The 23,727-nt window shown below is 38.5% G+C and overlaps 1 protein-coding gene across 1 annotated transcript in view; it reads right to left on the bottom strand.

Moving 5' to 3' along the window:
* SMARCC1 (SWI/SNF related, matrix associated, actin dependent regulator of chromatin subfamily c member 1) overlaps positions 1–23,727 on the bottom strand; it is a 169,436-nt gene that overhangs the window by 128,425 nt on the left and 17,284 nt on the right. The window contains exons 3-5 of the mRNA XM_055343264.1: positions 12,077–12,162; positions 2,550–2,631; positions 840–932 (exon numbers count right to left, since the gene is read on the bottom strand). Of these exons, the coding sequence (XP_055199239.1) occupies positions 840–932; positions 2,550–2,631; positions 12,077–12,162 (261 nt within the window). The remainder of the gene's footprint in view (positions 1–839; positions 933–2,549; positions 2,632–12,076; positions 12,163–23,727) is intronic.

Raw genomic sequence — 23,727 nt, 5'->3', positions numbered from 1 at the left:
AGTGGCAGGGGAAGATAGGTTTACTTGAAACAATATTTGATCTCCTACCAACAACTGTGCCATCAACTTCTATTTTGTTTGACTTTTTGACTGCAGTGATGCTGACCACACTCTCTTCAAATTACATAAGTGCAGGGACCTGGATGGCTCAGTCTGTTAGGCATCCAACTCTTGATTTTAGCTTAGGTTATGATCTCAGGGTTTTTGGGTTTTTTTTTTAAGATTTTATTTATTTATTCATGACAGACACAGAGAGACAGAGGCAGAGACACAGGCAGAGGGAGAAGCAGGGTCCATGCAGGGAGCCCGATGTGGGACTCGACCCCAGGTCCCCAGGATCACATCCCCGGCCGAAAGGCAGCACTAAACCACTGGGCCAACGGGGCTGCCCTGATCTCAGGGTTTTGAGATCAAGCCCCACACTGGACTCTGCACTCAGTGAAGAGTCTGCTTGAGAGTCTTGCTCTCTCCCCCATCCCCCTGTGTTCACTCATGCAGGAGTTCTTTAAAAAATAAATAAATTGCATAAGACTATAAATTCATACCTGTGACTATTAAATGCTAATTCTACATACATACGTGGATTAAATCACCACATTATACACCTTAAACTTACACAATGTTAGGTATCAATTATATCCCAACAATGCTAAGGGGGAAAATGCTACTCTAGGATAAAAATTGGAGGTGAATGGACAGAAAAAACTTGGTACTGTAAGAACCCAAAGAGAAATCACTTTCATTCAATGCAGATATACACAGAAACTAAAAGATATTATGATTGAGATTTGTAAGAAACTTACTACTACACAATTTTCTGATGTGATCATGTCTATTACCTGATGTCGTTTGATAATATCTTTCAATTTGTTAGCCAACTTCAGGTCAATGTCTGGAATGAGGTAGATGTTGGGTCTGGTCAGACAATTGCTCTGAGGAAGAAAAAACAGATTTTTAAATTCTTTTGGTTTTGAAATGATGTCACATTAATGAATTACCCTAATGGCCAAAGTTGACAAAGACATAATGCTTAAAATGGGGAATATGTTGTTGAATATAAACTGTATAGACTGTAGGAGCCTCATCTCAATATAAAACCTAGGTATCCAGCAGGCCATTAGGCCATTAATGCCATCCCCAGATCCATTTCTCTGCAGTTAAGTACAGCAGTACAAAACATAATATTCAGAATTATGACTTAAAGAAATTCATTGTATTTTTCATTAAGTTATCACATTAACATATTGATACTCATATAGCCATTCTTACCTGAATTGATCTTAACAGTCCAAATCTAATGTAGTGTTTTCACCTACACCTTTTATTGGCAGTGATTAGGGGGAGGGGAGTGATTAGGGGGAGCCCAGGGGAATGAACATTTTGCCTTATTATGCAAGTTACTTAAAAAATAAAGCCTATGGATTATACCTTTTTTTCCCATCTAAAACTTACAAATAGCAATGGTTAAAACATGCATGATTAAAACTATTATATTATATTATATTATATTATATTATATTATATTATATTATATTATATTATATTATATTATATATATAAAACTCCTCAAATCACCAAAAATCAGTGAACCACCAACAACAAAAAAAAGTATTTCACTAGCTAGCTAGTTTATGAGACAAATCTCTGGCATCAAGTTAATGATAATACCTAGCTGAATTTCTGCCAGCTGTCTCCCCCCAGGAAGGCTAATTCAGTGATTAAAAATTGCCATCAATAAAATACTAAGAAAGAAAAGAATATTAAGTTCTCTCTTACAGGTTATATCTAGTTGGAGATATATAAGTAAGTAAGATTTATAATTATGGTACAACCCTGAAACAAATCCTGGAAAAAAAAGAACATATAAAAGAGTGACCAGTAGTAGATTTAGAGTGTTTATAGTAAATATGAAAGATTCAAATAATGGATTAGGAGAAATAAAGAAAATATCAGGGTGCCTGGGCAGCTCAGTTAAAGATCATAGTCTTTAGGTCATGATCTCAGGGTCATGAGATCAAGCCCCATAAGATTCTTTCCCTCATCCTCTGCCCCTCTCCCCACACTGTCTGTCTCTCTCTAAAAAAAAAGAAAAAAAGAGGGGATCCCTGGTGGCTCAGCGGTTTGGTGCCTGCCTTCGGCCCAGGGCGTAACCCTGGAGTCCCGGGATGGAGTCCCAGGATCAAGTCCCGCATCGGGCTCCCTGCATGGAGCCTGCTTCTCCCTCTGCCTGTGTCTCTGCCTCTCTATCTCATGAATAAATAAATAAAATCTTAAAAATATATATATATATAAATATATATATATATATATATATATATATGAAAGAAAAAAGAAAAAGAAAGTATATTTCACCAGAAGTTTAGGATCAATATTCTATAAATAACAAGTTTTACTCAACTTTATAGCTCTAATACCCAAAAACTCATAAAAATAATAGATTTCAGAAAATTTTTCCTCCTTTGATCTTCTGGCAGTCCAATAAAGCCAATCTTAGAAGTGAAAGTATATTAAAAGGAAAAAAAATTTAGTAATTTAACTTTCTCAGTTACCTGCACCAAAGTTTTTTCAATGTTCATAAACATTTCAACATTCCGATCCATTCGAGATGGATTCTGTAGATCAAACCTCCGCCTAAAGAGAAGAAAACCATTAGTTAATGTGTCTTCTACTTTAAACAAAAGTGAAAACTTAGTTTTAACACTCAAATCAAACAAATTGCAAAGATTTAAAAATTAAAACAGCATTCTACAAAACATATGGGGGTTATTTATAAGAAAGCAGTGTCAACATCCTCATTAAATGTTAAATATTATGACATTAAGATCCGCTCCAGTCAAAATGAAGTACCAATTCCATGAAGTTTTCTATTTTCCTTAAATCTAAGATATTTTACACCATACAGGCAAATAGTCCACTGATCCAAAGGCAGTAAGAACTACTATACCATTCTTTAAGTATAAGAAAAGTTTACTTTATACATGCTTAAAAGCCATGTGTTCAAGTTCATCAGTGTCTGTGCTCTTTGAACCTACTATTGTCCTAAATCTGGTAAATTCATCCATTTACCTTTTCACTCTCTCCAATGTCCTTTTATGTAAGCACTCAAGCATCACATTCTAATGCTGTCTGCCTATCCTTGCTCACTTCCGTATAATTAAATCTTAACAAATTTGAATGCTTTTCCCAAAATTTTTTATTCAACACTCTGATTTTGCTGCATTTTTTAATTCCAGAGAAAGCATATACTACTCAGTGATTTAGAGTGTGGGCTGTGGAGTCAAACTGTTCTGGGTTCTAATCTTAACTTCATTTCCATCTATATAGTCAGGAGTGATTTACTAATCCAAGGATCAATTCCTTCATGAGTACCACAGCCCGTTACAGGTTTTTGTGAAGGTCAAATGAGGTATGTATGTAAAGGCCTTCAGACAGTATGCTTAGTCTGTAAGTGATCAATAAATGTTAACTATGGTTATAATAGGTTGTTTTGGTTAGTTTTAGGGAGTTTTCTTAAATATTTATTTATTCATTTTGAGAGAGAGCCAAGGGAAGGGGTAGAAGGAGAGGGAAAGAGAAAGAATCCTCAAAGAGATTCCCTGTTGAGCATGGAGCAGGATGCAGGGCTCCATGAGATGCAGGACCCTGAGATCGTGACCTAAGCTGAAATCAAGAAGCAGCCACTTAACCAACTGAGCCACCCAGGCTCCCCTATGGTTATAATATTTTAAAATCATTACTACCATGTGCTAGCTAGGATTAAGCAGTCCAAGTCCAGAGCTTATGCTCTACCTCTCAGGTTATCCTGTTCTAACCTGAAAATGCTTCCCCACCTCCAATGGTTCTTCCAAACTCTGCAGCCTCTCCAGTATGTCACTACCTAGGCTTGATACTATCACCTCCAGGGTCTGCCACAAGCCACTTCCCCTATGAAGCCATTTTTGTCTTCTGTGCACACTAATGTTATAGCCCCACAACAGAATCACCTTGTTGGTAAGACATCTCATTAGATGCCTTGAGGGGAAAACAAAACAAAAAAACAAAAACAAAAATAGATGCCTTGAGGGCAAAGACCAGGTTTTTTGAAAATTATCCTATGTAACGGGGATCCCTGGGTGGCTCAGCGGTTTAGCACCTGCCTTTGGCCCAGGGCGTGATCCCGGAGTCCCAGGATCGAGTCCCGTGTCGGGCTCCCGGCATGGAGCCCGCTTCTCCCTCTGCCTGTGTCTCTGCCTCTCTCCCTTCTCTATGACTATCATGAATAATAAAAAATATTAAAAAAAAAAAAAGAAAATTATCCTACGTAGCCCCAGTAACTAACAGAATGTGTGGCTTTAGGGGCACCTAGGTGGCTCAGTTGGCTAAGCGTCTAACTCTTGATTTTGGCTCAGATCAGGAGCTCAGGTTTGTGAGACTGAGCCCCATGTCCTGAGATTGAGCCCTGTGTCAAGCTCTGTGCTTAAGATTCTTCTCTCCCCCTCTCCCTCTGCCCTGCCTATCTCTCTCTTAAAAAAAAACAAAAAAGTGTGGTTTTAAAAAGAAAATAGGAAATTAATATTTATTATGACTGAGGTCTAATATTTATTATGACTTTTTCATTAGCATGCTAGGACAAGACTGAAATGTTTTCTGCAAAATTTCAATTCAGAAATTAAGGAAAGTATCCACTAAAACACAGAAATAGGTAATTTGTAATAAAACTAGTTACAGCTTCAAAAATAGCATTTACATGTAAGGAGGACCTTTGTCCCAAGTAACCATATCTTGACGTAACCTTGATACATAGAACTTTTCCTTAAATCCCATTTACTGGGTTGTTTAGTATCCTTCTTTCCTAACTTCTAAGGAAGGGATCAGTCAGAAATTCCAAGCAGTTTCAATTAACTGGCAGAACAACAAAATAACGAGTGAAGAACCAAGACAACCCTATTAGGACAGACAGGCTTTCACTGGTTCTTTCAGCACAATAAAAGGAGAGAGATGTAAGGAGGGGTAACTCTTTCACAGGCTTCTGATAAAAGAACTATATCCAGAAATGTCTCACTTCAGAACTCCTCACATAAGCCTTTACTCATATTAGTCATGAACAAACTGCTTCCTTAATAAATGATTCAGATAATGAGGCTGAAGAGAATTATCTCTCCCAGAAATCTGAGAAATAGTCTGAAAGTAGTCACTGAACAAATTAAAATAAGGTTGCCTGGATTTACCTGCAAATAAAGATTAAAAGCTAAATGGATCTGGTAACAGAGAATCAAGAATTTATTCTGCCTTTCTGATTACTCATGAGTTAAATTTCTCAGTATTCTAGCTAATAAATAAAGTAGGGATGAGAGAGTAACAGTCTTTTACAAAGAATTACCTAAAAAAAAACAATAAGAACCTATATTATACATTAGAATAACTACTTTCAAATTTTTCAAAATTTGAACATTACCACTTAGTCAAGTTGTAATGATAGCATGATTCTAAGCACTGAACATCAACACTGGTCTATTACAAGCAGAAACAACCGGACACTGTATGCCTCCAGAGAGAAGAATACAACACTGTCTATGAAGTACTGTTGATGGAAAAAAAAAAAAACTAAACTAAATCGAACTAAGCCTCTAGATCCACTGACCACTTTACTACTAATTTAAAGGACTATGTTAAATGATATCTTAGGGAACATATTCACAAAATCTAGAACACAGAAACTTCTACAAGACAACTTGTTTTGTAAAAAAAATAACTTGCAAGGATGATAAAGAGGGGAAGAGAGAAAGAAGGAAAACTATTAATTTTCTTTTCTTCTTTTTAAGGTGAGGGAGGGGCAGAGGGAGAGAGAGAGAATCTTTTTTTAAAAGATTTTATTTATTTATTGAGACACACACACACAGAGGCAGAGACACAGGCAGAGGGAGAAGCAGGCTCCATGCAAGGAGCCCGACGTACGACTTGATCCTGGGACTACAGGATCACACCCTGGGCTGAAGGCAGGCACTAAACTGCTAAGCCACCCAGGGATCCCCAAGAGAGAGAGAATCTGAAGCAGGGTCCCTGATCTCATAACTCTGAGATCATGACCTGAGCCAAAATCCTAACCTATTAAACCACTCAGGTGACACAATTTTCTGAAAGAGACTTAGACACATCAACCAAATGCCATGTATGAATCTTGCTTGAACATTGAATATAAATTAATATAAAAATATAAACTAATATAATAAATATAAATTAATATAAAAACCATCCATGAGATAATGAGGGAAGCCTGAATACTAAGCGGGTATTTAGTAACACTGAAAAATTATTGGTAATTTTCTTAGTTGTGATAATAGTACTGTTATAATGCTTTTTAAAAAATCCTATGCTGGGGAGCCTAGCAGGCTCAACTGGTTAGGTGCCTGACTCTGGGTCTCGGCTCAAGTCTTTTTTTTTTTTTTTTTTTTTTTTATTTATTTATGATAGTCACACAGAGAGAGAGAGAGAGGCGCAGAAACATAGGCAGAGGGAGAAGCAGGCTCCATGCACCGGGAGCCCGATGTGGGACTCGATCCTGGGTCTCCAGGATCGCGCCCCAGGCCAAAGGCAGGTGCCAAACCGCTGCGCCACCCAGGGATCCCTCGGCTCAAATCTTTTTTTTTTTTTTTTAATTTTATTTATTTATGATAGGCACACAGTGAGAGAGAGAGAGGCAGAGACATAGGCAGAGGGAGAAGCAGGCTCCATGCACCGGGAGCCCGACGTGGGATTCGATCCCGGGTCTCCAGGATCGCGCCCTGGGCCAAAGACAGGTGCTAAACCGCTGCGCCACCCAGGGATCCCCCTCGGCTCAAATCTTGATCTAAGGATCAGGAGTTCAAGCTCTGCATTGGGCTTCACACTGGGAGCCCAATATTTAAAAAAAAAAAAAAAAAAAAAGACCTATGCTTTTTAGGAGTATCTGACTGGCTCAGTCAGTATAGCATGTGATTCTTGATCTCAGGGCTGTAAGTTCAAGCCCCACCGTGGAGAGAGATTACCTAAAGAAAAAAATCCTATAAGGTACCAGGATGGCTTTTGGTTAAGCATCCAACTTAATTTCAGCTCAGATCATGAATTCAGAGTTGTGAGACTGAGCCCTGCATCAGTGTGAGCCTGCTTAGGATTCTCTCTCTCCCTCTCTGACCCTCCCCCCCACAAAAAACTTATGCTTTCAAAAAAACATTTGGAAGCAATAGTGAAATATTTACATATGAAATTATATAAAGTTAAAGGTGCAAGAAGGTAAATAGCAGTTCATTATAATATTCTCTCTACTTTTAAGTTTATATTTTCCATAATAAACTAAAATAGTGGGATCCCTGGGTGGCGCAGCGGTTTGGCGCTTGCCTTTGGCCCAGGGCGCGATCCTGGAGGCCCGGGATCGAGTCCCACGTCGGGCTCCTGGTGCATGGAGCCTGCTTCACCCTCTGCCTCTCTCTCTCTCTCTCACTGTGTGCCTATCATAAATAAATAAAAATTAAAAAAAAAAAAAACTAAAATAGTTTGCCAAAAAATGATTTAATAACATGACAGATTAAAGCCTTCCTTCAGCAATATGCTATGTAAAGCAAAAAAAGTATTTAAAATATATGGATATTAAGAACTGAAATGGGGCGCCTAGGTGGCTTAGTCAAGCATCAGACTCTTGGTTTCAGCTGGGGTGGTAATCTCAGGGTCACAAAATCAAAGCCTGTGTCAGACTCTGCACTCAGCACAGCATCTGCTGGAGATTCTCATTTTCCCTCTCCCCTTTGCTCTTCCCCCTGCTCATGCTCTAAATTAATTGATTAAAAAATCTTTTAAAAAGAAAAGCTGAAATAAAGTCAGGTAAATATGGTATAACCTTCAGTTGAAAGATTTAATCTGACTTATTTTGAAATTACCAAGAGTATTTTTAAAAGCTTTACTTTATACAATATAGAAAAAAAGCTCAAACCTACTCATAAGAGAAATGCAAATTAAAACTAAAATGATAAAACCTTTTTAAATCTTAATGCAGCCCTATAGAAGAGACACAAATGAACCTTTGGTCATTTAAGATGTAAATATGAGGGGTGCCTGGATAGCTCAGTCAGCTGGGTATCTACCTTCTGCTCGGGTCATGATCTTGGGGTCCGTGGGATCACATCATCAGGCTCCCTTGCTCCCTGGGGAGCCTACTTCTCCCTCTGAATTGCCTCCCACTCCTGCGCTCCCTCCATCCTTCCCTCTCTCTCTCAAACAAAGAAAAAAAGAAATAAAGAAAATGTAAATATGAGGTCTCCACTGACAACTTATTAATTAATGAATCTTCTGCTTTGTTTTCCTCTGGCAATCTGCTGGGCAGCCTTTCTTTTTTTTTTTTTTTTTTTTTTTTTTATTAAATGAATGGGTTTTTAGAATCTTTTATTTTTTTTTTAATTTTTTTTTTTCATTTATTTATGATAGTCACACACACAGAGAGAGAGAGAGAGAGAGAGGCAGAGACACAGGCAGAGGGAGAAGCAGGCTCCATGCACCGGGAGCCCGACATGGGACTCGATCCCGGGTCGCCAGGATCGCGCCCTGGGCCAAAGGCAGGCGCCAAACCACTGCACCACCCAGGGATCCCTGCTGGGCAGCCTTTCAATCTAAGGCAATACTACCTGTCAAAAGGACCTTCATTAGCTTTATTGCTCTAATTCTGTAACTCTTGGGGCTATAGTTAACGAAGTTCTCTCCTCATCTTCAGCTACATGTAGAAAAAAAGTCTGAATAAAAATAATGGACAATGGATCCTGGAGAATAAGTTTAATTTCTGGTAAAGTGGTGTGAAGGGCTCCAAAAGCAAACTTGGAAAAGGCAAAAGACAAAATGCACCGAGCTTGGGCACCTGGGTTATCTCGGTGGGTTAAGCGTCTGCCTTCAGCTCAGGTCATGATCCCAGGATCCTGGGATTGAGCCCCACGTTGGATTCCTTGCTCAGTGGGGAATCTGCTTCTCCTTGTCCTTCTACCCTTCCACCCTGCTTGTGCTCTTTCTCGCTCATGTGCTTTCTCACAAATAAATAAAAAAAAAAAATTTTTTTTAAGTATTCAAGTGATTCTTAAAGTTCAAAAGCAACTACAAGAGACTTATTGTGGTAATATCAAAAAAAAAAATCAAAAGGAGACTTTGAAGGTAGAGAATAAAAGCTGAACCACCAAGTGTTAAGGTAGAAAGAAAAGTAGGTCTGAGCTTGTCTGCAAGAAATAAATGTCAGCAGCAAATCGTGTCACAGGAAAATATAAAAAACCACTTCTCACATTAAGACAAGTCCTAGGGGATCCCTGGGTGGCTTAACCAGTTTAGCGCCTGCCTTTGGCCCAGGGCATGATCCTGCAGTCCCAGTAGGAGTCCTGCATCAGGCTTCCTTGCATGGAGCCTGCTTCTCCCTCTGCCTGCGTCTCTGCCTCTCTCTCTCTCTGTGTGTGTCTGTCATGAATAAATAAATAAAATCTAAAAAAAAAAAAAAAAATCCTGAACTTTATGTTAACTAAGTCTAATTCACCATTGTCAAGCATAACTAAAAAAACACAAAATATTTCCAATCACTAATCTCTTTAAAAGACGTAAATTAGGATAATACACAGTAATATATGTAGAACTGTAAGAATAAATAGGATTCTTAGTCTCCATGAAGACACTGTCATTTACCGAGTTGAATTTGGCTATAATCTCTCCTTCAGGAAATGTTTTTAGATTTCCATACTATGTCCAAATCCCCCTGGTTCGGTATCCCTCAGTTACATACAACTATACATGAAATTAGCCCAAAGTTTTATCCTTTATGAAAAACTATAGGGGCGCCTGGGTGGCTCAGTGGTTGAGTACCTGCCTTTGGCTCTGGTCGTGATTCCAGGGTCCTGGGATAGAGTCCCACATGAGGCTCCCTACAGGGACCCTGCTTCTCTTTCTGCCTATGTCTCTGCCTCTCTCTTTCTCTCTCATGAAGAAGTGAAGAAGAAAGAAGAAGAAGAAGAAAAGAAAGAAAACCTGCAAATACGGCACTCACTTCTGACTATTTAGAGACATCCAAAAAGATCATATTCAAACATTCTGGAATCTTAATCTATACTGTCTGTTGAATGTTCCCATTCAATCTCATAAATGATACTCCAGCTTGACATCACTGAAAGCTAAAAGAAAGAAGAAAGAATCAAACAGAAACAAGAGAAAAAAGAATGTTTGGCCACAAGAAGGAAAAAGTAAAGTTTGAAATTAGACTGTGAGGTTAACTAGAGAACACAAACTAGGTTAAGGACAACAGGCGACTATTCAGACATCCAAATAGGTGGGTGGTTATTTTTATTTTTTATTTTTTTAAGTCTCCTTTACTTCTTTTTTGGCCTCTCTTTTAATTTAAAGACATCTTATTTTACATGTCCTTCTTCTAAACCACCTTAAATCCTTTCACCTAAAATTCCATTGTACTAGCACACAAAGCAAGTTCCGTAACATGGTGACTTAGAAGTCATTTCACTTTGAGACTGTCCTTGAGTCCAGGTTAGATGTAGGACACAGTCTGAACAAGAAAATTAGAGAGTTCCATGTGGGAATCTAACAGTAGGGTACAAATCATATCTGAGAGTAGTCAGACACGCCGTCAATTCTAGCTCAGGAACACCATATAAGAGTCACAATACCACAGCCAGAAGCAGAGCTGCAAAACAGAAAGCTATCTCTCATGACAACACTCTCATGCTCATTCCATCAATTAATCAATATCTGTTCAACACCCATCCACATATAAAAAGTTCAGCAAATACACAAAGTCTATTATCAACTTGCTATTCACTGAAAATAAGTCATTTACTTACAAACTTGTCCCATTTATCATTATGAGTATTTATTTATATTTCCTGGCTATAAAGTATTGGATTAGCTTAACTTTTAAAGTACCCAAATTATATGAATATTCTTCTAGAAAGATGTTAATATAGAACTTCATAGACAAAACTAAAACCACGGAACGACTTCGAGTCCATTCCCTCCAACATCCCCTCATAACCCCCTGCACATTAAGGGACTCCCCACCATCCTTGAACTCCAGAACCATCATCATAAAACATTCACTAGTCTCAGCAGCTTCCCACACAGAGATGGCAAAAAACCCAGAGTTCAAGAAAGAGAAGAAAGAAAGCACTGAGAGAGAAAAGACAAGAAAAGGGAAAGAGAAGAGTGAAGGGAAAAAGCTACATTGCAGGAAGAGCAGCAAGGACTCTACTCCTAGCTGCACCACCGCGCACTTAACGGTATGTGCTCCTGAGCTGGACTCCTTTCATCTACGTCCTAAGGACAGTATGCTAGATATTTCTCATTCTGAAGGCCTGGCTCACCAGAACACCTAAACTGCTATCTTCCAGAACATAAGTTCACAATACAATTTATGTATTTCTATTACCTAGATACAACCATATATGAGAAATAACTTGCCTAATAAATGCAACAGTTGCTCATTATCTTTCCTGATGTAAGCACAAAGAAAATTAGAAAACCAGATAAAACTTCCACTTTGCACATTATAATGTGCCTTAAGAATTCTCTAACATCGGGGGATCCCTGGGTGGCTCAGCGGTTTAGCGCCTGCCTTCAGCCCAGGGCATGATCCTGGAGTCCCAGGATCGAGTCCCACATCGGGCTCCCTGCATGGAGCCTGCTTCTCCCTCTGCCTGTGTCTCTACCTCTCTCTCCCTCTCTCTGTGTATCTCATGAATAAATAAATAAAATCTTAAAAAAAAAAAAAAAGAATTCTCTAACATCAAAGATAAAAGAGGATTTAACATTAAATAATTTAAATATCAAAATAATAATATTAATAATAATAATAATAATAATAATTTAAATATCACATCAAAACATATAAACAGGGACGCCTGGGTGGCTCAGCAGTTGAGTTATTAACTCTGGCCCAGGGCATGATCCTGGAGTTCCAGGAACGAGTCCCACATCGGGCTCCGGCTCCCAGCATGGAGCCTGCTTCTCCCCCTGCCTATGTCTCTGCCTTTCTCTGTCTCTCATGAATAAATAAAATCTTTAAAAACAAAACATATAAACAAACACAAAAACTTACCATCCTTGTTCATTTTTATACTTGTAAGCAGCCCCAAGAATGTGACACAAGGTGCCTCCAGCTTTGAAATCCATGAAACATTTTGCCTAAAAATGATACAAGTTACACATGAGAAAAAGAAAAGTTCTGACACAATGTTTGAATTCAAAGTTTTACAAACTCAAAAGACATAAACAGCTGCTAACTTAACCTCCTTAAATACTTTCTGGAACCAAATAAAGTATGAAGAAATTTTTTCAAAAGTGGATTAAAAAAATTTTAATTCAACTAACATATTACTCTTAAACAAGATTTAAAAAAGATAATTCAGGGATCCCTGGGTGGCAGAGCAGTTTAGCGCCTGCCTTTGGCCCAGGGCGCGATCCTGGAGACCTGGGATCGAATCCCACGTCAGGCTCCCGGTGCATGGAGCCTGCTTCTCCCTCTGCCTATGTCTCTGCCTCTATCTATCATAAATAAATAAAAATTTAAAAAAAAAAAAAGATAATTCAGGGGGTCCCTGGGTGGCGCAGAGGTTTAGCGCCTGCCTTTGGCCCAGGGCGCGATCTTGGAGACCCGGGATCAAATCCCACGTCGGGCTCCCGGCATGGAGCCTGCTTCTCCCTCTGCCTGTGTCTCTGCCTCTCTCTCTCTCTCTCTCTGTGACTATCATAAATAAAAAAAAATTAAAAAATAAAAAATTTAAAAAAAATAAAAAAATAAAAAATAAATAAAAAAGATAATTCAAAATGCTTCAGCAGGAAACACTAATGGACAGAATACTGATATACTACAAACTCCACCGGTAAATTTAAAATGTGATTTTTAAAATATATAAAATTCCAGTAAGAACATTTCCTACAATATGATTTTCCTGTAGAGTAAGAATTATTAGTATACACTTGAGTTTTTTCCCAATTTAGGCCCCTGACTTTAAATTACTCAAAAATTGTAACTCTTGCAATAATATTTTAATGACCAAAAAACACAGCGTAACTACAAATTATGTGTAAAATTAAGCTAAAGTCTGTGCAACAATTTGAAAGAGATGTGCACTTTATGCATTATAAAATTAACACTCGGGGATCCCTGGGTGGCGCAGCGGTTTGGGGCCTGCCTTTGGCCCAGGGCGCGATCCTGGAGACCCGGGATCGAATCCCACGTCGGGCTCCCGGTGCATGGAGCCTGCTTCTCCCTCTGCCTGTGTCTCTGCCTCTCTCTCTCTCTGACTATCATAAGTAAATTAAAAAAAAATACCCCCCAAAAAAAATAAAAATAAAAAAAATAAAAGTAACACTCAAATAAATCAAATGCTGAATGACTTCTATATTACGGAAGTTAAAAGTTTCATGTAAACTGATCATCAGGGGATCCCTAGGTGGCGCAGTGGTTTGGCGCCTGCCTTTGGCCCAGGGCGCGATCCTAGAGACCCGGGATTGAATTCCACGTTGGGCTCCCGGTGCGTGGAGCCTGCTTCTGTCTCTGCCTCTCTCTCTCTGTGACTATCATAAAGAAATAAAAATTAAAAAAAATAAAATAAAATAAACTGATCATCAAACAGGCTAGTAGGTAAAAGTACTAGAATTACAGCATGCAGGGATCCCTGGGTGGCCCAGCGGTTTAGCGCCTGCCTTCAGCCCAGGGCATGATCCTGGAGACCTGGGATCGAGTCCCACATCAGGCTCCCTGCATGGAGCCTGCTTCACCCTCTGCCTATGTTTTGCCTCTTTGCCTCTCTCTCTTTCTCTGTATCTCTCACAAATAAATAAATAAAATCTTTTAAAAAATAGCAATAAGTAAATACATACATATATACATACATAGGTTTGAGGGGTGCACCTGGGTGGCTAGTTTATAAAGCATCTGCCTTGGACTCAAGTCATGACCTCAAGGTCATAGGATTGAGCCCCACAGCAGGCTCCCTGCTCAGCAGGGAGTCTGCTTCTCCCTTTGTCCTTCCCCACTTCACGGTCTCTCTTAAATAAAATCTTTTAAAAAATAAAAATAAAAATTCAAATAAATACATAGGTTTGAGTTCCTAATTTCTTGCCCAACACTATCCCTGGTACACCTCAAACGTTACATGACATATTCCTAAATATATACATCTAGGTGCAATTCTTACTACTAACAACATGTTATTTATTTGAGAAAATACACAAGTTATTACAATTTTATAGTGGTGGCACCTTAAAATAATGTGCTAGTAGGTACCTACAAAGAGTAAAATCAAAGAGTTCTACTAGCCTTCCCTGAACCCCCAGAGACTGAACTAAAATGTTCTCTCCAACCACACATGCATATCACTACTGTGCACATGCAAACCACTCAAAGCATAATACTGAAACGACTGGTTTATACACTGATGTGTAATATGACTCCTTGAGGACAGGAGCAGTGTCCTATTCAGGTCTTTAACATCAATATGCAACAGAGTTTCTGACAACATAATCTGTAAAATTTTTCTCAATAGTTGAAGTATACTAAAATCATTTAAAAATTCACAGCCGTGTGACATATTGATCAGACCAGAACAATAAAACACCTAAACACAAAATTTTAGATTAAGGTCAATTTCTAGACAGGTAGTAAATTAAAGAAATCATTTTCAGATACATGCTGAAGACAGACACAGTGACTTTATCGACCACGACAGGGACAAGTGATGACTGAAGAAGTCAAAACCGAGGCCTCCAATTTTCCAGGGGTAACATCTGAATAAAGGGAAAGAAAGAGGGAAAGCAGGAACTCTTCAAGGGCACTAGTTCTAGTAATGAAGTGCAAAAAGGAAAACAAATCCATAAAGATGTGGCAGAAAAAAACCAAAACAGGACACTCACCAGACATCAAGGATTCTTAGAGCTTGGGTGGGAGTGGATTTGGGACTCTGGTCCTAATAATAAGCTCAGTATCAAAATCATCCAGATAAAAAAGCAGTAGATCAGAGTCAGGGGACGGTAAGTTGGAGGCAGAAACAAGAGCCTTTGCAGGGACACCCACCAGGCCCTGACTGTATCCTCCCCTCATCCAACCCTCAACTCAACTACCCCCACCCTGAAGAGGCTTGCCCTAACACTAGATATAACGCAAATACAAGAGTTTGTGTTCTTAGACATTCTCTGAAGGAGTAGCATGGATTGTTCCTTGTAAATTCCTCGAATGGTATTGAAAAACTTAAGGAATAAAATGGCAAAGAGAATACCAAAACTTGAGCTTTCCAGAGCCAGCAAAGTGCTGCTTTGCCTGAGTTATCTCAGCAGCTACACACCCCAATCAGAGACTGGGGATCAAGGACAGCTCTAACAGTCTGCTTCTATTCCCAGCTGTGTGACTACACTGCTTTTGATAAGCTGTTCTATCTCTGATTAACTATTTGGAAAATTAATCTAGTCTTATTCTGGATGTACATAAGTGGTCTCAATCTACCTAATTATAGACCACCTAAAATTCTGCTGAGCTGATGAAACCCAAAAAAGATAAATCTAACTGCAATACTTAAAAGTGCTTAAAATTTGTACCATAGTGTCCTTATTTCTTTGGTTTATTTATTAATTTGTCTTAACTGGAAAAAAGGAGGAGGATATATACTTATGCACATAGAACATACACATCTATAATGCTGTGTTCTGCTATATTTAATCAGCATGATAGTGCAAGAAAATAAATGTGAGAACGTGAATAAAGGAACAGAAACTGAGTGTGTCCAAGACACCAAGAGTGTTCACAGAAAATCACGACATCATCTTCACACCTTGAAAAGGAATGGGAGGGACTCCTGGGTGGCTCAGGAGGTTGAGAGTCTGCCTTTGGCTCGGAGGTGATCCCTGGGTCCCAGGATCAAGTCCCGCATCGGGCTCTCTGCAAGGAGCCTGCTTCTCTCCCTGCCTGTCTCTGCCTCTCTGTTTCTAATGAATAAATAAAATCTCTTTAAAAAAAAAAAAAAGGAATGGGAAATGGGGATCCCTGGGTGGCTCAAAGGTTTAGCGCCTGTCTTCGGCCTAGAGCATGATCCTGGAGTTCTGGGATCAAGTCCCACATCAGGCTCAGTGCATGGAGCCTACTTCTCCCCCGCCCCCCCACCCCCCACCTATGTCTGCCTCTCTCTCTCTCTGTGTCTCTCATGAATAAATAGATAAAATCTAATAAAAAAAAAAGATTTAGAAAAAAGGAATGGGAAAAAAGGCACATCGCTTAGACTCCAGAAAGAACCTCTTTACCTCATAAAATATGAGAATCAAATATTCTGTACATTTCTCTGTATACTTTAACTGCTTTGGAATTCAAATAGTGCTTTCTATAAATTTTTCCCAATGTTATTAATAAAAGATACTGTAGGGCAGCCCGGGTGGCTCAGCAGTTTAGCACCTCCTTCAGCCCAAAGGTGTGATCCTGGAGACCCGGGATCCAGTCCCATGTCGGGCTCCCTGCATGGAGCCTGCTCCTCCCTCTGCCTGTGTCTCTGCCTCTCCCTGTCTCTCTGTCTCTCATGACTAAATAAATAAAATCTTAAAAAAAAAATTAAAAATTAAAATAAAAGAAACTGTTAATAGCCTTATAATTAGCACCTCTAATCATAGGTAATTACTGCTGTAGTGCTCCTATTCTTGGGGAGAACAAAAAGTATTACCATTACTATTGATTACTGAAAATTTATTTATTTTTATTTTTTTTAAAGATTTTATTTATTTATTCATGAGAGACACACACAAAGAGAGAGAGAGAGGCAGAGACACAGGCAGAGGGGAAGAAGCAGGCTTCATGCGGGGAGGCCGACATGGGACTCGATCCCGGGTCTCCAGGATTATGCCCTGGGCCGAAGGCAGGCACTAAACCGCTGCACCACCCGGGCTGCACCAATTACTGAGAATTTAAATTTACCATGAGGCACTGTATATACATCAGTGACAACTTGTTATTTATCTGAAAAAAAAAATGTACAAGTCATGGCAATTTTTTAGTGTTGGCATTTTAAAAGAGAATAATGTGATTCATTTACTCCTCACAACAATACCAAAGTTGACTCTTTTCATGCCATTGTACAGATGAAAAAGTATTGCCAGCTCCAACAATATGACAGGCGGAATATCCAGAAAGCCCTACTACTTCAAATATATGTTAGACAAAATATAACAAACGTTATTTTAAACATACAGCTGGATTTCTAGGAAGAAAGCAAAACCCTAGGTACAAAAATGAAAGATGGAAAAAAAAAATCTAAAAGTCAAAATGGCAGTCTTCTAAGATTAAAAAAAAACACACACACTAGGGTGACATGGGGTCAGATAATGAGACTAAACAGGCAAGTAATTACAGCACTGATAAAGGATAGGGTTTCACTGTCTATACAGGACAGGAAATAAGACTACAGACCTAAGCAAGGGAGGACACTTCATAACTAAGGCCATCACCTACCACATATGCATGGATAGCCAGGGCTATCAAGAGGTTGCAGTAGGGAAAGAATGAGCTAGAAAAAAATACCTGCCAGCAAAGAGGATAACAAGCTTCCATCTCAAGATAATTTAAGTTTGGAACTTAACTAACCACTCAGATAGGAACCCCATGACAAATTAACACAAGAACTGGTCCTATGTTCAGCAGGTCTTCTGGAGTGCCTTAAAGAGCAAATTCTCAGCCCAGGCCAACAGAATTCCCAGGTAAAATTCCACTGAAGGAAATGCTGCCATTCCAAAATTCAAATATACAGAAATCTCAAATTATGTTTTAAGTCAACAGAAAAAACAAACAGAAGAATCCTAACATCTCATATAAAAGAAAAAATGATAAGACCTGTACAATGAGAATATGTAAGATGATTAAAGACACTAAGGAGAAAGATTTGAAAAATATATACATATAACTCCTATCACACGTACTGTTCAATGAAACTAAAAGCACAACTGTCAGATTATATAACAAATTAGAAAATTACACATAGAAGAATACAGTTTAAAATTTATTTGTGAAGGATTGGAAATTGTGAAGGCTATAAATCTCTAGCTTCAAGAATCAGTTTTTGGTTTTTTTTTAAGATTTATTTGAAACTGGGGATCCCTGGGTGGCGCAGCGGTTTGGCGCCTGCCTTTGGCCCAGGGCGCGATCCTGGAGACCCGGGATCGAATCCCACGTCGGGCTCCCGGTGCATGGAGCCTGCTTCTCCCACTGCCTGTGTCTCTGCCTCTCTCTCTCTCTCTCTCTGTCATAAATAATAAAATAAAAAATTAAAAAAAAAAACAACTTAAGATTTATTTGAAACTGCATGCACGCAAGCAGGGGGAGCAACAGAGGGAAGGGAGAAAGAGAATCTTTGAGCCAAGACGACTGCCCACTAGGCTCAGAGCCCACGGCAGGACTCACTCCCAGGACCCTGAGATCATAACCTAGGCCGAAATCAAGAGTCAGATGCCTAACAAACTAAGCCACCCAGGCGCCCCAAGAAATGTATCAGTTCTGAGGAATAAATTAAAAATACATAATAGAACCTACAGCTAGACACACTGTAGTCCAACTGCGTAACAGCAAAGAAAAAAGAGATTTTAAAAGAAACCAGAAGGAAAGAGAGTATCTCTAAAAAAAAAACCCAAACGGGATTGATCTCTCAGCACCAGTAATCTCAGTAACTTACAAAACTATTACAACATGTTCTTAATGTAACAAAATTTGAAATTTATAATAAAAAACAATCATTCAATCATCTTTTGAAATAATAATGTAAACCATGAGAAGTCAAAATAGATATTAGGAAATACTTTAGAGGCACTTGGGTGGTTCTGTGGGCAAAGCGTCTGCCTATGGCTCCCTGCCCAGGGGGAAGCCTGCTTCTCCCCCTCCCTGGCACTCGTGCTCACTCAAACAAATAAATAAAATATTGAAAGAAAGAAATTAGAAAGCACTTTAGAACTAAAAGAGTGAAAAAACATCACAACAAAATGTATGAGCCACAGCTGGATGCACAGGTTTTGGGTTTTGTTTTTTTTTTTAAGATTTTATATATTTATTTGAGAGAGATGGAGAAAGACCAAGAGAGAGAGAATACAAGCAGTGGGAGAAGCATACTCCCCGCTGAGCAGGGAGCCCAACACAGGACTCAATCCCAAGATCCTGGGATCATGACCTGAGCTGAAAGCAGACACTTAACCAAATGAGCCACCCAGGCACCCAAGATGTACGTGTTTAAGAGAAAAAGGAATGCTGACCTCTACATCACATAATACACGAAGATCAATTCCAGATGGATTATATTGTAAAGGTGAAAGCCAAAACAACAAAGCTTCTATGAAAAACATAGAATATGACTTTGGAATTAAGCAAAGATTTCTTTAAAAGGGTATAAAAAGCATTACGTATGAAAAAAAATCTTATATATTAGTTTATCAAAAATGGCCAAACTATAACCCATAGGACAAACCCAGCCTGTTTCTGCTTATGTAAATAAAATTTTATTGAAAAAAAATAATGCTCATTGTCTGAGGCGATGCTCACACAAGAACAAAGATGAGAAGTTACAGCAGAGACTGCATATTTACTATTCACATATTTACCTTTAACAGATATTACAGATAAAGCAGTTTACCATTTGGTAAATGTTAATTTACCAGAAAAGTTTACTAATCCCTGCCCTATATTACAATTAAGAGCTCTGTTCAGGGGCATCTGAGGGGCTCAGTTGCTTAAGTGTCTGCTTTCAGCTCAAGTGACAATCTCAGGGTCCTGGGATAGAGTTCTACATCCAGCTCCCTACTCAGCGGGGAGTTTGCTTCTCCCTCTGCCCCTCCTCCCCACTTGTACTCTCTTCTCTAATATTTAAGTAAAATCTTAAAAAAAAAAAAAAAAAAAAAAACTTCTGTTCATCAAGACCTCATCATGGTAATAAAAAGATAAGGCACCAAGAGGATATTTGCAATATTTCTGACACAGGACCCATAACCAGAGCACATAAGAAAAACTCCTTTAAAAAAAAAAATGAGAAAGAAAAGAAACATGCCCACTCTTGGTGAGAATGCAAATTGGCACAGCCACTGTGAAAAACAGTACAGAGGTTCCTCAAAAAGTTAAAAATAGAACTACCCTATTGTCTGGTAATTCCACTATCGGGTATTTACCCAAAGAATACAAAAACACTAATCTGAAAGGATATATGCACCTTTGTGCTTATTACAGCATTACTTACAATAGCCAAATTATGGAAGCAGCCCTAGTGACCATCACTAGATGAATAAAGAAAATGTGGTGTGCGTGCATGCATACACACACACACACACACACACACACCCTGGAATATTCAGCCATAAAAAAAGAACAAAAAATAATGAAATCTTGCCATTTGCAACAACAGGGATGGAGCTAGCGATTATAATGTTAAGCAAAATAAGTCAGTCAGAGAAAGACAAATACCATATGATTTCACTCACATGTGTGATTTAAGAAATAAAACAAACAACAAAGGAAAAGACAGAGAGACAAGCCAAGAAACAGACTCTTAACTGTAGAGAACCAACTTATGGTTATCAGAGGGGAGGTGAGTGGGGAGATGGATGAAATAGGTGATGGGGATTAAGGAGTACAATTATCATGATGAGCAATTAATAACAGAATTGTTGAATCACTATATTGTACACCTGAGACTAATAAAACACTGTATGTTATGGAATTAATCTTTTTTAATGAGAAAGATAAATGACTGGATTACAAAACAACGGGCAAAATATCTGAACAGGCACTTCAATAAAGAGACTAGCCAAATGGTTAATGAATACAAAAGTGTGCTCAACCTCACAAGTCATCAGCAACTAAAGAAAAGGCAGTATCATGACAATCCACCCCAAAACTAAAATAAGGGGGCACCTGGGTGGCTTAGTGTCCAACTCATGATTTCAGCTCAGGTCATGATCTTATGTATCATGAGATCAAGACCCACACTCAGTAGGAAGTCTGCTGGAGGTTCTCTCCCTCTCCCCTGCAGGGAGCCTGCCTCTTTCTGTGTAATAAATCAATCAATCTTAAAAAAAATAAATCTTTAAAAAAAAAACCTAAAATAAGAAAACATACAAGCACCAGTGAGAAAGGAGAGAATTAGAACCCTTGTACATTGCTTGTGGGAGTATAAATTGGTACAACTGCTCTAGAAAATTAGCAGTATCTACCAAAGCTGAACACATACATTCCATTACCCAGCAATTATATTCCTAGAAATATAAGAGAAATACTTAAGTTTACCAAAAGACATATACATACAAAAATATTCACAGTAACACTATTTATAATAGCTCTAAACTACAAATTACCCTAAAAAACAATCAATGGATAAATTCTGTCCTTTGTGGGAATGGAATATTCCCACAATGGAATATTATGCAGCAAGAGTCGAAAATGCCACTCACTTCTTCAATTACACTTTTAATTGAACACAGTCAAGCTTACTCATTTAGATATTATCTTTGTTTTTATGTTGCAACAGAACTGATTAGTTGTGACAAAGTCTATATAGCCTGCAAGCTTAAAATACTTACCATCTGTTGCTTTTTTTTTTTTTAAGATTTATTTATTTATATATGATAGAGAGAGAGAGAGAGAGGCAGAGACACAGGAGGAGGGAGAAGCAGGCTCCATGCTGGGAGCCTGACACGGGACTCGATCCAGGGACTCCAGGATCACGCCCTGGGCCAAAGGAAGGCGCTAAACCGCTGAGCCACCCAGGGATCCCCCCCCCACCTGTTGCTTTAAGAAAAAATTTACCAACCCCTTAAACAGCAATGACATGAAGAAATTTCAATTCTAAGTAATAACATGGTAGAACTGTACAATTATGCTTGCCTATATACTTCAAAAATTTAAGTCATGAATGACAAAAACAGGATGAACTAATTTTTTTATGATTTTATTTATTTATTCATGAGAGATAGAGAGGGAGGGGCAGTGACACAGGCAGAGGGAGAAGCAGGCTCCATGCAGGGAGCCTGATGTGAGACTCAATCTCGGACCCCAGGATCACGCCCTGGGCCAAAGGCAGACACTCAACCGCTGAGCCACCTAGGCATCCCCAGGATGAAGTATTTCAAACTAAGACTAAAGAAATATAACTAAATAAAGTGTGCAACTCTAGTTTGAATCTTAAAGAGGACATTTTTGAGACAATTTGTTGAAATGTAACGACTGATTATATAGTAACTGTACTGTTCTTCTCAACCTTAAATTTCCTAAATTTGATCATAGTACTTCTAAGACAATGTTTTAAGGAGAGACCCCTTCAGCCTGAGTCTTTACAGCCACACCCTCCCTGCTAGATCAGATATCCTGGCCACCAGGAACTACCTTCTCAAGTGACTTCAAGAATTCAGTCATCATGGTGACAGACTGGTGATCTGTCTTTGGAAGTCCCTTTATTCTTGCTTCTTAGACCTACATGCTAATCTTGGCTTTCACCCTTGCCTGTTCCAAAAAGTCCAATGATTTTGCACAATCTTTGCAGAATAATACTATTCTCCGATACAGATCATAAAATACCCAGAGTTGGAGGAATCATCACGTTCGTTCACCAAATCCAACAGTTTTCTAATGTTTCTTTGCCACAGATAGAACTCCTTCAGGAGCAGAAAGCTCAAAAAGAAGTCTATCAGGAAAAACTGTTCAAAGTGAAAAACTTGAAAACCACAGATTCCTCTCAGATCTTCCCATTTATGCCTCTGTCCCTCAGTCACTCAGGTGCTCTGCAAAGAACAATCATAACACCAAAGATTAGGTCCAACTCTTTTTTCTGAGAATTATAAGACCCTTCTTATCAACTTCCTTCTCCCTAAAACTTATTTATCACAGAGCATGGTTTACTAAATCAAATGAAAGAAAGTGACTGCCAAAGTGACAGTCCTCTGACTCATATTCTTTCCATTATATCACACTGACCAAGTTCATGAGAATCTCTGCCATGAAGTCAGTCACACTTACTGGATAGAAATTCCAAAGTGTCAGAGAGAGATAGCCTATGGACTGTGACTCATCTAAAATGTTCCAAAAGAATACTAACCCAGTCCAAATACACAGCCTCATTTGTAGAAATGGGTTTGACAATAAATTTTATCTTCAAAGTATTTACATGTATTCCAAAATTATATATAAAAATGTGTTAAGCTCCTGTGACAGTTTGGAAATATATTCTAAAAAATTTAACGCATGTCCCTGAATATAGATGTATCCATTTCAATGTTATCTCCTACTGAGAATTAATAATTGCACAAAGTTCTGATCATTGCTTTAAAATAAATCAGCAGTGTTTTACATTTTTGTAGATATTTCATGAAAAAAATAAATTTCACTAAATATTGTTCGTTTCTCTAATTTCATTAACAGCCCTTCACTCTTCCTGTCTTTGAGACAGTTACCAATATCACAACAAGGCATGTCAATCAATAAATACATACTAAACACCTGCAGTGAATAGGAAAACAAAGCAAATCTTATCAACATTTAATTGATAAAATTTGACTTCAATTCAAAGGGCACTACAACATTTTGTTAGTCCTCAGATTACATAAAAATACACTGTCTCAGATATGAGTTGAAACAAGACCTACCTCTTTGGAGCCTTCCTTAGGAGCTGGAGGTAATGGCAAACTAGTATAATAAACATTCAAATAGTATGTCTACCTTACACCTATATTTTTACTTTTACCAAGAAA

The sequence above is a fragment of the Nyctereutes procyonoides genome, unplaced genomic scaffold (assembly GCF_905146905.1).
Source record: "Nyctereutes procyonoides isolate TBG_1078 unplaced genomic scaffold, NYPRO_anot_genome, whole genome shotgun sequence".
Lineage (NCBI taxonomy): Eukaryota > Metazoa > Chordata > Mammalia > Carnivora > Canidae > Nyctereutes > Nyctereutes procyonoides.
Note: the sequence above shows the minus strand (reverse complement) of the source record. Positions and strands in the feature narration are given on the sequence as shown.